The sequence below is a fragment of the Oryctolagus cuniculus genome, chromosome 1, assembly GCF_964237555.1.
Source record: "Oryctolagus cuniculus chromosome 1, mOryCun1.1, whole genome shotgun sequence".
Classification (NCBI taxonomy): Eukaryota; Metazoa; Chordata; class Mammalia; order Lagomorpha; family Leporidae; genus Oryctolagus; species Oryctolagus cuniculus.
In genome coordinates, this window is record NC_091432.1 from 16,519,064 (window position 1) to 16,534,301 (window position 15,238).

At 38.6% G+C, this 15,238-nt stretch overlaps 1 protein-coding gene across 1 annotated transcript; it reads right to left on the minus strand.

Annotated features, from left to right (window-relative positions):
- Nucleotides 1-7,257: 7,257 nt before the first annotated feature.
- Nucleotides 7,258-8,199, minus strand: LOC100339542 (olfactory receptor 5D18). The gene has a single exon (XM_017349636.2). The coding sequence runs from the start codon at nucleotides 8,197-8,199 to the stop codon at nucleotides 7,258-7,260; it is 942 nt and encodes a 313-aa protein (XP_017205125.2).
- Between the last annotated feature and the right edge of the window lie 7,039 nt (nucleotides 8,200-15,238).

Here is a 15,238-nt window from a genome sequence, read left to right on the forward strand (position 1 = left end):
TCCAATTAAAGTCCCTGCTAATTTGCCAGGGAAAGCACCAGAAAATGATCCAAGTCCTTGGGCCTCTGCCATCCATCTGGGAGACTCAGAAGAAACTCCTGTCCCCTGCAGCAGATCACCCCAGCTCTGGCACTGTCGCCAATTGGGAAGTGAACCATCTGGTAGAATATCTTTCTCTCTCTCTGTCTCTCCCTCTCTTTCTCTGTAACTCTGACTTTCAGATAAATAAATAAATATTTTTAAAAAGAAAATAATTTTAACACATCTATTACCTTACCATGAATTTTCCCCTAAAGTGATAAAAATATAATTGGGCAGGCGCCGTGGCTCAATAGGCTAATCCTCCACCTAGCAGCGCCGGCACACCGGGTTCTAGTCCCGGTCGGGACACCGGATTCTTTCCCTGTTGCCCCTCTTCCAGGCCAGCTCTCTGCTGTGGCCCGGGAAGGCAGGGGAGGATGGCCCAAGTGCTTGGGCCCTGCACCCCATGGGAGACCAGGAAAAGCACCTGGCTCCTGCCTTTGGATCAGCGCAGTGTGCTGGCCGCAGCGTGCCAGCCGTGGCAGCCATTGGAGGCTGAACCAACAGCAAAAGGAAGACCTTCTCTCTGTCTCTCTCTCTCACTGTCCACTCTGCCTGTCAAAAAAAAAAAAAAAAATATATATATATATATATATATATAATTGGGATTATTAACCCACAATGTTTATATTTTATTGAAATATTTTAGTCGAAGAAAATAAATTTTATACTCAATAATAACAATTTTTTCCATCAAATTGACATAAATATTTTGTAAATTATACTCTTTAGTATGACTTATTTTCAGATCACTCATGGTTTGTATATTCCTACACACAAACTTCACATAACCATGGGTGTTTATTAGGTGAATCAGTTTATGGCTATTAATCTATTTAAATAATTGATTAAGAAATTCTTAAGAAATTATTTAAAAATGTCCACTGCAGCATTGAAACATTATTTGTGATTTTAACACTCAAAAATGAGCTCTGCATTTAAATATACAGAAATACATGCTAGAAACTAAGCATCTATTAAAATAATAATTTTATGTTTAATGGCAGAAAAAATGATGGTGGTAGAAAATCTAGAAAAAGTAGGCCATATTGTACAGGTACATTATGTGCACAACAAAAGGCATTGTATATAATTTAATCATCAAAGCATTCCCATTATTTTCTAAAATGTAATCTATAAATTTACCTGAATTCTCACAGAATAAAAGTATCATGGAGTAGAGTAGGAAAAGAGAATGAGACTTTTATTTATTTTTTTTTTTCAAAATGAAAGACACACATATTCAAGACCTGGACACATAGCAAGTGCAAGAAGAGAATGAGAAACTCTCATTCACTCTCTGTCTCTGGCCCTTCATAGAAACATCCATGAGTCTAGGGGCACCAGTCAGGCATTTCTGGAGGAAAAATAATCTGGACTAGAGACTAACAGAACAAGGTATTTTCCCCACGGATCACCTTCAAAGGTGATCGATTATACGTGTATTATCATTGCATGTTATATACATTAACACATAATACTTTGAAAACAAATAATAGCTATAATTACAATATGTTCTCTTTCCAAATGGCCAGGAAAAGTAAGCTATTTATCTTTTGATGGTTTTTAAATGGTATGCAGTTCTGAAAACTCTCTTGTTTTCATTCTGTGGATTCTGCACAGAACACTCCTTTCTTCCAAGGAATAAATGTGATCCCAAAGGCAACAGGACATTTCTATTGTCATAACAAAGAAAAAGTGTGACTGACATCTGATCTGGATGCTACCAAATGCTCTAAATGTACATGGCAGGCTGCATGACGAGCTTCAACACACACAACAAAACGTTACCTGGACTAAAATGCCATTAGCGCCATAGTTCAGAAACTTACCATAAAGAGACATTTCAAAGTCCTCTGCACAAAGCAGATTAACGCCTTTGCTCTGTGTTTTCAGAGGGAGTTCACATATCCCTGTTCCTTCAGAGACGGTTCTGCCACCCTTTTACGACCACCCATGGCATCATGGTGACTCTCAGTAAGATCTTCATGCAGTGGTTACCATGTTTCATGGAAGAGATAAGAGGAAAGGGGAAGGAGACAGAAAATGATCCTTCATTCCAATTTGTTCACACTATTTTCCCACTCATAAAAAACTATTATTACATATTTGGTTTGCAGATTAAATTGTTCCAATTTCTATTCCAGTCATGGTATTCTCAAAATATTCTTTAATTAGGAAAGAAAACAGAGATTTAAAAACAAGTCTCCCCGCTAACACAATTCCTCCTTTTACATAGAATAAATTTCCCCATGACAAACTTAAGAACAACATTCCTGTTTCCAAAAAATATCGTTCAAGTCTATTCCTAAAAACAAAGTGTGGGACAACCACCCTACGGGAAACAGCGGTTTCTACTATTTCTGAGATGCTGTGATGGAAGATGTTTAAGGCTTTATGCTCATGTGTGTATTCTTGGGGGGTTTGCTCAACAAGCTTCCCAAAGTAACCACTTATCTCTGTGGGATATCAAGGAAACCACACTGTCTTGGGAGTCAATTATTGATCACGATGGAATACAAGCACAGGGTGAAAACTCTCCAGCTTGAGACCCTTATTACCATTGTGCGTGGTTCCATCTGGAGTCCATGATGCACGCAGAGTATTGCATGCTGCATTCCAGCCTCGCTTCTGTGAGCCAGTACTCACATCGCCATAGGAAACAGAAACAGGACTCACTATACACTCTGTTACAGATTCTTTGTGGAGGGCATGAGGGCTAAAGCTATCCCAGAAATATCAGAAAGAAGTGAGGATGATGAACCCCATTTACTAAAAGTAATAAAAGTTGCTTACATTTCCACAGTGCTAACCAAGTACTTATTATTATTCTAAGTGCAGTTATTAATACATTGCATCTTTATAAAATATGTGGATCAGCATGGTCCATTCATCATAAAGTCGGTGACCAAAGCTCACACATGTGTAAACCACCCAGTCACACACAAATTTCTTGGTACAAAAAAAGCCATACATGCAACTACCTTGATGGAATAGAGAGTTAAGCTACCACCTGCAATCCAGCATCCCACAAGGGTACTGATTTGAATCCAGGGTTCTCCACTTCCCATCCAGCTCCCTGTTGATGTGCCTGGGAAAGCAATTGGAGATGGTCCTAGTGTTTGGCTCCAGCATGTGGAAGACCCAGATGTTGCTGGCCTCAGGCTTCTTGGTTTTAGGTTTCAGGCATTCACTTTTGTTTTTCTAATCAGGGTTATCTGCACAGTGAGGTAGGAGAAACCCCTTGTTGTTGAATATTGAGCATTTCACAACCCCTTCTCTCTCAATATTCAACAACAAGGGGTTTCTCCCACCTTACTATGCAAATAACCCTGATTAGAAAAACAAAACCTAAAACCAAGTGTTACAGGAAAGTTGTTCCCCTTGAGGCTTGAGTTCTCCCTGATCAAAATACTTCAAGCCTGTAGTCTGACTTCTTGTTTCTCTCTGGTGTGTGCAAATTTCTTTACATGGAAAACAATGACTTTAGCCAATGGAGAATGTTTTAAAATAAGATATATTGCACTTTGATGAAAATATCTATTTAATAGTTATTGTTGTTGTTCTATGTGCAGCCTCAAACTGTTCTCAGATATGCATTTCTCCCAAAAGAGAGAACTCATGGCCACACAGCCAACATGCATGCATGAAGAACATCATATCAGTGATGTCCGAGTTCTGCTTATCTTGGAAGATGTCTTAAAAGCTGATTTAAATTCTAAAAATTGATTAGAGGGGCAGCACTGTGGCACAGTGGATTAAGCCACCACCTGCAGTGCTGACATCCCATAGCGGAGCCAGTTCCGGTTCAAGGTGCTACACCTCCATTCAGCTCCCTGCTAATGCTCCTGGGAAAGCAACAGAAGATGGCCCAAGTGTTTGGGCCCTTGCATTCATGTGGGAGATCCAACTGAATCTCTTGACTCCTGGCTCAGTCTGTCCCAGCGCTGGTCATTGCAGCCATTAGGAGAGTGACCAGCAGATTGAAGACTTCTTTCTCTCTATCTCTGCCCCTCCTTCTTTGTAACTCTTACAAAATAAATAAATAAATCTTTAAAAAATTTTGATTCAAATGCATTTCATGACCACTATCCATAAATTAAGCAATGTAACTATTTCAAATTTTTGATAAATGTATTTAAGCCATTTAACACAATAAAAGTAATCTACTTATCAAAATTAGGGAAAAACCAACTTAGATTTTTGGTACTTTTTAATTGTGAGGCAGCCAAAAAAGAACTTTAAAGTTGAAGATTAAAAAATTATCTCTTATTAGAGTATGTTAACATTTCGGAAAATCATTGTGATAGTTTTTCCAGAATTTGAGAAAGTGAATCAATCATTGAATAGCAAGTTACTACAAAAGCTGTTGGTTAAAAGCAACAACCTGGCCAGCGCTATGGCTCACTAGGCTAATCCTGCACCTGCGGTGCCGGCACTCCAGGTTCTAGTCCTGGTTGGGTCGCCGGTTCTGTCCCGGTTGCTCCTCTTCCAGTCCAGCTCTCTGCTGTGGCCCGGGAGTGCAGTGGAGGATGGCCCAGGTCCTTGGGCCCTGCACCCACGTGGGAGAACTGGAGAAAGCTCTTGGCTCCTGTGTTCAGGTTGGCGCAGCTCCAACCATTGCGGCCAATTGGGGAGTGAACCTGCAGTTGGAAGACCTCTCTCTCTCTCTCTTTCTGCCTCTCCTTCTCTCTCTCTGTAAATCCGAAGCTCCTGGATCCTGGTTTTGGATCAGCTCATCTCCAGCCCTTGCGACCATTTGAGGAGTAAACCAGCAGACAGAAGACCTCTTTCTCTCTGGCTCTATCTCTCTCTGTAATTCTGTCTTTCAAATAAATAAAATAAATCTTTAAAAAATATTCTTCTTTATGTATTTTAAATGAAAATTGATTTGTATGCATGGAAATTGCATCTTTTATATTTTAAACTTCTGGAAAAAATGTTGTAAAAGTCAACCTAAAAATCTAAATTCTTGGTTATTTACCTTTCAAATTAGGAAGCAAGTGGTATAAAATGTGAATATAAGTTCTATACTACATAGAAGTCATCAGATTAGGACATAGAATCTGAAGTATAAGGAATTGTAACAAAAGAATACAAGACTGTATGTCACTACTTAGTGAAATATGTGATTGCTCATACTGCTGGGGTCTTAAAAGATGGTCTTAATTCTGGCAACAGTTGTTTTTACCACTTGTATCAGATTACTTAAATGTATGACCCTTGGGTTGCTCAGATAAAAGTTAAGGAGTTTGTGTTATTTCCACCTCTGAATGTGACTATCCTTAATCTAAGCAAAGTAGAAGTAAGTGAAAATGTTATATAAAGAACTACCAACTGTTGATTCAATTTTAAACTAACATAAATCATTTCCTAATTTCAAACAAAACAAGAAAATGCATGATTGTCAGATGTGTGTGAAAGATTAAATTAACTAGTTGGAGGGAAAGAAGTCAATACAACAAGAAAACATTACTTCACCATGTAAAACACTCTTTCTTACCTTTATCTTATATGTGCAGCACTACTATTTATTAACTCTTCAATTAATGTATATGAAATATTTAAATAATTATTATAAGCTCAAATTATGAACATTTCAAATAACTTTTTGAGTCCCTATGAAATTCTGCCTATTAATACACATGAGAACTTATTTTTTACAGGATATTTATTTTGTTTGATTTGAATGGAGAAGATGTTCAAGTTGTTCTAGTAAAAATATATTATTAAGATAAGGGAGATCTTGAATGTTGGATGCATCATGTTAACTAGGTCTCATTTTCTTCTTATTTTGAATAAATTTATGTAGATAATAAGTTTTCACTACTTAAGCAGTCCAAAAAAATTTTTTTGAAGTGAGTGCAATTTCAGATACTGATTCAAATATTATGTCTGTGGCCAGAAAAAAAAAATGGTGTTAAAATACTGTTATTTGTTGGCCAGCGCCACGGCTCACTAGGCTAATCCTCCACCTAGCGGCGCCGGCACACCGGGTTCTAGCCCCGGTCGAGGCGCCGGATTCTTTCCCGGTTGCCCCTCTTCCAGGCCAGCTCTCTGCCGTGGCCCAGGAAAGCAGTGGAGGATGGCCTAAGTGCTTGGAGACCAGGAGAAGCATCTGGCTCCTGCCTTTGGATCAGCGTTCATTGGAGGGTGAACCAACAGCAAAAAGGAAGACCTTTCTCTCCATCTCTCTCTCTCACTATCCACTCTGCCTGTCAAAAAAAAAATACTGTTATTTGTGACATCTTCATAGGCAGAAAATAGCATGAAAACAGGGTGAGTAGGCTTCTAACATACTTGGTTTTGAGTATAAGATTTTCTACACCTTTGGTTGTGTCTGTTAGAGATTCAGCACACTGAAGATCCTTCAAAGACATGCTCAAGGTATAGATCATAACTTATTCACATTTCTCTTTACGCCATGTATCCTGTATACACGTATAACACACACACACACACAAACATTGTACCCCAATAAGTTAATAAAATATTTCTTGTACCTTTGAGTTAATATTACATTTTTACATCCTTGATTTTACTCATTATTTTCTCCCAGAAGTCCATCTTCACTATAAAGTGTTTCCTAAAACTCTACACATTCTTTTTTCCAAGGCCAAATTCAAAGATTATCTTTTACATGAAGACATCACTCTGACACCTCTAAATGAATTTGAATTTTCTCTTCTCTCTAAACCTCTATATTTTTCTGCTTTACACAATACACAATTACCATCCCACCAACACTGGATTTCACATTCTTGAAGGTAAGTATTATGTCTTAACTGCTATTTGGACTTTTATAACAGAGATTCATATGTTTATTGAGAACGTACTCCATTTCTGATATCATACAAGGAAGGGGAATTGAGTTGTATGAGGTTTCTCACATAATATGTATGTGATTTTTCAAAAAAAAAAATCTTCACAGTTTCTGAGCCAAAACATGTTATCCCAATTTTACAAATGAAATATTAAGTATGAGAAAGATTGCTGAGAGACAAAACTAAGTTTAGCCTTTTGAAGCCAAGTTCATTCCATTCTGTGGCTCAACATTCACTCTATTAGATTTAAAAACATCTTTAAAATCAACATTTCCAAACACATTATTTTTATAGATATTTATATGGGTAATCGCAGTGGATGTCAGGGATAACATCCACTACAATAATATCCTCAACAAGAAAAGACTTTCATGTCCATTATCTTACTGACGGTGTCTTTGACATCCTTATTTCTCAGACTGTAAATCAGAGGATTCAACATGGGGATCACCACTGTGTAAAAGACTGAGGCCACTTTGACTGTGTGTCTGGAGTTCTTGGAGTTGGGCACACAGTAGAGGAAGAGGATGGTGCCATGGAAGATGGTGATGGCGGTCAGGTGGGAGGCACAGGTGGAGAAGGCTTTGTGACGTCCACTGGCTGAACGCATCTTGAGGATGGTCACAACGATGAACACATAAGACATGAGAATGATGAGGAGTGTGCTGATTTCATTGAAGGTGGCGAAAATGAACAGTAGCAATTGGTTGGTGGAAGTGTCAGAGCAAGACAAGGAGAGGAGAGAGGAGAACTCACAGAAGAAGTGATTGATAATGTTAAAACCATGAAAAGTTAATTTTAAAGCAGAGCATGTAAGTATCAGAGAGCATGCTATTCCCCATGCATACGACCCCACAACCAGCATGGCACAGAGCTTCTGGGACATGGCCACTGTGTAGAGCAGAGGGTTGCGAATGGCCACAAAGCGGTCATAAGCCATCACTGCTAATAAAAAGGATTCTGTTACCACAAAGGTACAGAAGAAAAAGAATTGCAGGATACACCCCCAAAATGAAATGTTTCTGTCATTGACAACCAGGTTGAGCAACATCTTGGGTGCAACAGTTGAGGAATAGCAGAAATCCACAAATGAGAGATGGCTGAGAAAAAAGTACATGGGAGTGTGTAGCTTGGGGTTAATTTTGATGACCATCATCATCCCAAGATTCCCAACAACAGTGACACTGTAAATGGTCATAAAAACCAAGAAGAGTGGGACTTGCAGCTCTGGGTACTCTGAAAAGCCTAGGAGAATAAGTGTGGCCCCACTTTTATTTCTAACTGGCACTAACATGGTTTCTGATTGTGGCTCTGGAAGTTAGTCCTGAAAACAAAAACATTAAAGTGAGTGAAGAAATAGGAAATCTAGTTGTCTCTTAGTATTTTTCATACAAGAGGCACGTTTAAAATGTCATAATCATTGTAAAATTTTCTCTTGGGAGAAAACAATTATTGAATTAAATTTTAAGCTCTCAATTATAATTTTGTACAAATGTAGGAAATTGACATAAAATCACTTATTGCAATTTTAAATCAAATCTTCATGTAATATTTAAAGTTGTCATTCATGAACCATAAGCCTAACATAACATGATATATGATCACAACACTTTAATCAGCAATAGAATCAGTAATTTCAGCCGGCGTTGTGGCTCACTAGGCTAATCCTCCGCCTGCGGTGCTGGCACTCTGGGTTCTAATCCCTGTCGGGGCACCGGATTCTGTCCAGTTGCTCCTCTTCCAGTCCAGCTCTCTGCTGTGGCCCGGGAAGGCAGTGGAGGATGGCCCAAGTGCTTGGGCCCTGCCCCCGCATGGGAGACCATGAGGAAGCATCTGGCTCCTGGCTTCGGATCAGCGCAGCACGCTGGCCGTGGTGGCCATTTGGGTGGTGAAACAATGGCAAAGGAAGACCTTTCTCTCTGTCTCTCTCTCTCACTGTCTAACTCTGCCTTTCAAAAAAAAAAAAAAAAATCAGTGCAACTTAATTTTACTTCAAATATTCACAGAATTACTTTATAAATGAAAGATTGTAACACTAATGTTTGTGCCTTTATTAATTCCATATAGCAACTTAATCTTTGCCTGTGTGTCTCAGACAGTAAATCTGATACAAAGTAAGCTTCACTTGTGTTTTACAGCAGTTATCTTCCTTAGTTCTGGGAGTTTCAACCTTTGCTCTTTATTGGAAAAATAATAAAATTAGAACAGATCTAAAAAGAATGTTGCTTACTCCCTTACTCTAGAAGTGACATACCAGAAGCCAAAAAACCTGAACTTTCTCATCGATATACAGATGAATCCCAAGCTACACATCTGCTCAGACTCCATAGTCAGGCTTCAGGCTCTCTAGATCAAAATCAGCTCCCTGTTCCAGGAGGAGATACTACCATACTTCCTATATTACTAATCAGACTTTCAGTTAATGGACAGTCAAGAGACTCTAACCTCAAGGAAATAGACCAATGAGAGTCTTCATGACCCGAAATCACCCTGAGTGTCAAACACATAAGAACAGGAGTTCGGGAGATTTTCTCAACCAGGAATAACTAATGACAGTAAAGGTTCAGTATTAAAACCTTTTTCTCCCTAACCACTCTGTCTCTGTCACTTTTCCATCTGTCCCTTCAAGATATCTGGAATATTTATTCCATCACTATTATTAACTGAAAGATTAAAAACATGAGCTATGGAGATACTTAATGATAAAAGAGTTATCTGAAAAAAATCATTTTGTTTTCTATTGGTGCCCAGAACCTCTCAGATCCAGTCATACCAGGAATTTCGTTCTCTATTACTTCTGTTAATGTTATCTCCAGGCATATAACAGAAACTGTAGATTTAAGATAGTCCATCAATAAAGATATCACATGCAAGATCTAATCACTCATATCCCTTTATGTTTCTATTCTTTCGAATCTGAGTACTAAAGATAAGCTCAGAGAAGTATGTATGATTATCTTCTTAGAATCATAACTATGAAGTACATGAAATCTGTTCATGTAAATTGATACAAATTTTTAAAAAGCAATACATTCTAATTATCACATTTTTCTTCGTTTTTTTTTCAACTATCTTAGGCACTTTAAATGTTACTTAAACCAACGTTAAATTTAATGTAACAACTTTTATATCCCAAAGGCTGTATATCAAATACCTGGTAAAAGTTTCTAACTTTTAAAATTAATGATATGTCCCCCTAGGTTTTTGTTCCCAGATTTGGTTGTTATTTTGCTGTCAGGGTCCATATGTCTTTCTTGTTTTGCAATCTCAAAGGTGGCTGCTTTTATTTATTCATTTGTTAGTACATTCAGTCTTTGTTTATTTTATTTCAGTTAAATACTTGTCCACTTTACTTTGATTACTCTTCCAAAAATTTACAGAAAGAAGACAATACACGTTTCTCAAATTTACAAAACTCTTCTCTTCCCTGGCCCCAGCCATCTGTTTTTCTTGGGGCTATTGAGGATCTACCAACTACGCCCTCTAACACAAAACTTTGCAGAAAGCTCAATTTCTGTTTTTGTGCCTTCACTAATATTTCCCAAGAACAGTCAGGATATAAAGGGTAAATTTCCTTCCTCCTAAGTTGTTTTCAAGATTGAAATGAATAAAAATCTGAATTTAGAATCTTATTACAAACCTGCTGATGGTAAATGTGGGACCTTTCCTACCTGGGGTTGATAGATGCATTCTTATATGTATTGTTACAACCTTGGAGACATGAACCCAAGAGACCATCACCCAGTTCTCTTGAGGTCACAAAACAAACAATTAAAATTAATCATCTTTATCTGATGTAATTCTTTTATACTGGAAAACTAGTTGAAAAATTATAGCACCATGAGGGGTATTTCATGTTAAATATTGTATTTTAAAGTCACCTTCCCCAGTCATCTGCTTACTCCCATACCCTTCCATAAATACAAAGATATATGTAATTATCAGAATAATTATCATCAAACATTGATTGAGTGACTATGATTAGACACTACAATGCACTTGTCATGTTGGAGGAGAGTGGATATTAATCATCCAGTTCTTTATAAATCATTGAAAGCTAAAGCAGAAATATTTACAAAGGTAAACATACATGACATAGTTCCCAGTAAATCTCTGTCCTATCTATTACTCTTCCTTCGCAGTCTCCTCATGGTCTTCTCTTTCAGTGTTTCCTTGGCCTGGAAGTATTTCCCTTAAGTTTCTGTTCAAATGCTTCTTTTCAGTAAAATATTCCATGAACCACCATTATTCTGGAAGGATTACCCTAAAATCAAATTTTAATATCTGAAGTGCTTACAATAGTTAAGCCCTATTTTAAAAAATATTCATTTCTTTATTCAAAAGTCAGAGTTACACAGAGAGAGAAGGAGAGGCAGAGAGAAAGGGAGAGGTCTTCCACTGCTGGCTCACTCCCCAGTTGGCCTCAAAACGGATAGAGGTTCTCTGATCTGAAGCCAGGAGCCAGGAGATTCCTCTGGGCCCTTCACACAGGTGCAGGGCCCCAAGGACTTGGACCATCTTCTACTGCTTTCCCAAGCCATAGCGGAGAGCTGGATCAGAAGTGGGGCAGCCAGGACTTTAACTGATGCCCACATGGGATGCTGGCACTGCAGGCAGCAGCCCCACCTGCTACTGCACAACAGCAGCCCCGGTTAGGCTCTATTTTAAACTGATTATGGGGCTGGTGTTGTGGTATAGCTGGTAATGCTGTCACTCGCAATGCCATCAACCCATACGGGTGTGGGTTTGTGTCTTGGCTACTTCACTTTTGATCCAGCTCCCTACAAATGGCCTGTAAAAAGCATAGTAAGATGGCTCAAGTGTTTGGGCCTCTACCACTCAGGTGGAAAACCTGGAAGACGTTCCTGTCCCCTGATTTTAGTCCTAGTCTTGACTGTTGTAGCCATGTGGAGAATAAACCAGCATTGGAATATCTATTTCTCTCTGTGTGTCTCCCCCTTTCTCTGTAACTCTGATCTGCAAACAAATAAAAAAGAGAAACAAAATTCTTATTTATTACATATATCAAATGTTTGTTTCCTCTGTCAGAATAAACCTTCTTGGAAAGCAGCAATTCTTTATTTTTTGTTCACTGATATGTCCCAAGATCCTGGGTCACAAACTAACACAAAGGGTACTATAAATATTTATTTAATGATAAATATGACCCCTTTCATAAGTGGAAAAAGAGCCAAAACTGCCAAAAATATGGGAAATTAGATTGCAAATGATAGAAGTATTATTATTAGTATTATCCCCCAATAATGATAAGTGCTTAAAAATATAACTGGAGATGTCATTTTAAGGAGGAAGATTAAGCAAGGCAACAAGGAGGTGAGTTACAAAAGTAAATGAGGAAACAGTGTTGAGATTTGTGCAAAGGGAAGACTAAGTGCAAGCTATTGTCAGACGGACGGTCACTTTTAAATGTATCTCAACAGTTGTGCAGTAGCTGGTAATGTCCTGTGCTTTCTGAATCCTTTGTAAAATACACCATGGATACTTCACGATGATTTTAGCTATGGCTGAAAAAGAAGGGAATCTGTTTGATTATGTCTTTTTTCTCTAAAATTATCTTTGAATTTGGTCATTAATGAAATACAAAATGAGTACAATAGAGTGTTTTTGCATTATATTATCATAATAAATTATAAATAAAGAATTTCAGGTTTTCAGGAATAAACTGGGATGATAAAATCATGTTTATCCATGTTACGCTAAACATTTCAGTTCTCCTGAATACTCAAGGAAACAGCATAATACTCTCACCATTGAGTCACTAATTTCTCCATGATCCAACTATGTTTTCTCTCCAAGTATTCCTCTGTGCAGCCCAGAAAACAAGACTACCTGGAGAACTCATGTTCTGATAGAGGAGGGCATTTGTAAAAACAGTGAGTCACTAACTTCTAATCCTATAAATCTGTGTCATCTCAAACATAACCATATTTAAAGTTCCTCTAATTCTGTATCAGTTCACTTATTAAGAAAATTAAGTCAATGATTCATAAAAAAGTACAAGCATTCATGAAAATTTGGGTAAGCAGTCAAACCAAAATTATGCATAACAACAATAATAATATAGCTTAACATCATTCTATACTTAATCCATGTATAAACTCTCCCAGTTGTTCCAAAACCATATTTTTCCAGTTAGCTGGAATCAAGAGTCAAACAAATGTGGTTGTCATAACTAAGCTTTTCTTAGTTTTTACAATTTGATTTGTGAGATTATGTGTGTGTGTGTTCAGACAGGTTTAGGAAAACATGGACAATTTGTACAATGCTTCAAGCTCTATGAGTGGCTTATTGCCTCATTTGGTTTGATTTAACTTATTCCTGCACCAGTTCTTTTGTTTTTTTTTTTAAGATTTATTTTATATATTTGAAAATCAGAGTTACGCGGAGAGAGAAGGAGAGGCAGAGAGAGACAGAGAGAGACAGAGAGAGTAAGAGAGAGAGAGAAATTGAAGTCTTCCATCTGTTGTTTCACTCCCAAATTGGCCACAACAGCCGGAGCTGCGCCAATCAGAAGCCAGGAGCCAGGGACTTCTTTTGCGTTCCCCACAGGGCTGCAGGGGTCCAAGCATTTGGGCCATCTTCCACTGCCTTCCCAGGCCACAGCAGAGAGCTGGGCAGGAAGTAGGCAGCCAGGACTGGATCTGGTGTCCATACGGAATGCCTTCACAACAGGTGGCAGCCTTACCAGCTATTCCACAGCTCAGGCCCCAAACCAGTTCTTTTTAAATGAATATTCAGCTATTGGCCAGCGCCATGGCTCACTAGGCTAATCCTCCGCCTTGCGGCGCCGGCACACTGGGTTCTAGTCCCAGTTGGGGAACCGGATTCTGTCCCGGTTGCCCCTTTTCCAGGCCAGCACTCTGCTGTGGCCAGGGAGTGCAGTGGTGGGTGGCCCAAGTCCTTGCACGGGAGAATGGGAGAAGCACCTGGCTCCTGGCTTCAGATCAGCGCAGTGCACTGGCCGCAGCTCTCAGGCTGCAGCAGCCACTGGAGGGTGAACCAAAGGTAAAGGAAGACATTTCTCTCTGTCTCTCTCTCTCTCTCACTGTCCACTCTGCCTGTCAAAAAAAAAAAAAAAAAAAAAAAAAAAAAAGGAGCGTGAGTAAGGGAGCTTATGTGGTTGTCAGCGGTAAACTCATTTTGAGGATTAAGTGACTGTGTAGTAAAAAAAAAAAAAACAAAAAAAACAAAAAAACAAAAACCTCTCTCTCTCTCTCTCTCTCTGCCTCTCCTTCTCTCTCTTTGTAACTCTGACTTTCAAATAAATAAATAAATCTTAAAAAAATGAGTATTCAGCTATAAAATCTTTGGTAGTACAAGTTCATCCCTTCCATCCCTTCCATCTCTTTCAGAAAAGGATCTTTCATAGGTCTTACTACTTACTGCCAGTTGCATCCACTGGGATCTCAGCTGGTTCTCCACATTCAGTGATGTTAATTCTTTTTTTTTTTTTTTTTGGCAGTTGAAGTATATTTCTTTTGTTTTTAACTTTTATTTAATGAATATAAATTTCCAAAGTACAGCTTATGGATTACAATGGCTTCCCCCCCATAACGTCCCTCACACCCGCAACCCTCCCCTTATCCACTCCCTCTCCCCTTCCATTCACATCAAGATTCATTTTTGATTCTCTTTATATACAGAAGATCAGTTTAGCATACATTAAGTAAAGATTTCAACAGTTTGCTCCCACACAGAAACATAAAGTGAAAAATACTGTTTGAGTACTAGATATAGCATTAAATCTCAATGTACAGCACACTAAGGACAGAAATCCTACATGAGGAGTAAGTGCACAGTGACTCCTGTTGTTGACTTAACAAATTGACACTCTTGTTTATGGCATCAGTAATCACCCTAGATTCTTGTCATGAGCTGCCAAGGCTATGGAAGCCTTTTGAGTTCACCGACTCTGATCATATTTAGACAAGGCCATGGTCAAAGTGGAAGTTCTCTCCTCCCTTCAGAGAAAGGTACCTCCTTCTTTGATGACCCGTTCTTTCCACTGGGATCTCACTCGCAGAGATCTTTCATTTAGGGTTTTGGTGTTTGTTTGTTTGTTTGTTTGTTTTTTTTAGAGTGTCTTGGCTTTCCATGCCTGAAATACTCTCATGGGCTTTTCAGCCAGATCCGCATGCCTTAAGGGCTGATTCTCAGGCCAGAGTGCTGCTTAGGACATCTGCCATTCTATGGGTCTGCTGTGTATCTCACTTCCCATGTTGGATCATTCTCTCCCTTTTTGATTCTATCAGCTAGTATTTGCAGACACTATTCTTGTTTATGTGATCCCTTTGGTTCTCAGTCCTATCATT

Excerpts from the sequence above, each read along its gene's own strand:
- LOC100339542 (XM_017349636.2), bottom strand. The coding sequence starts at position 8,199 with ATGTTAGTGCCAGTTAGAAATAAAAGTGGGGCCACACTTATTCTCCTA.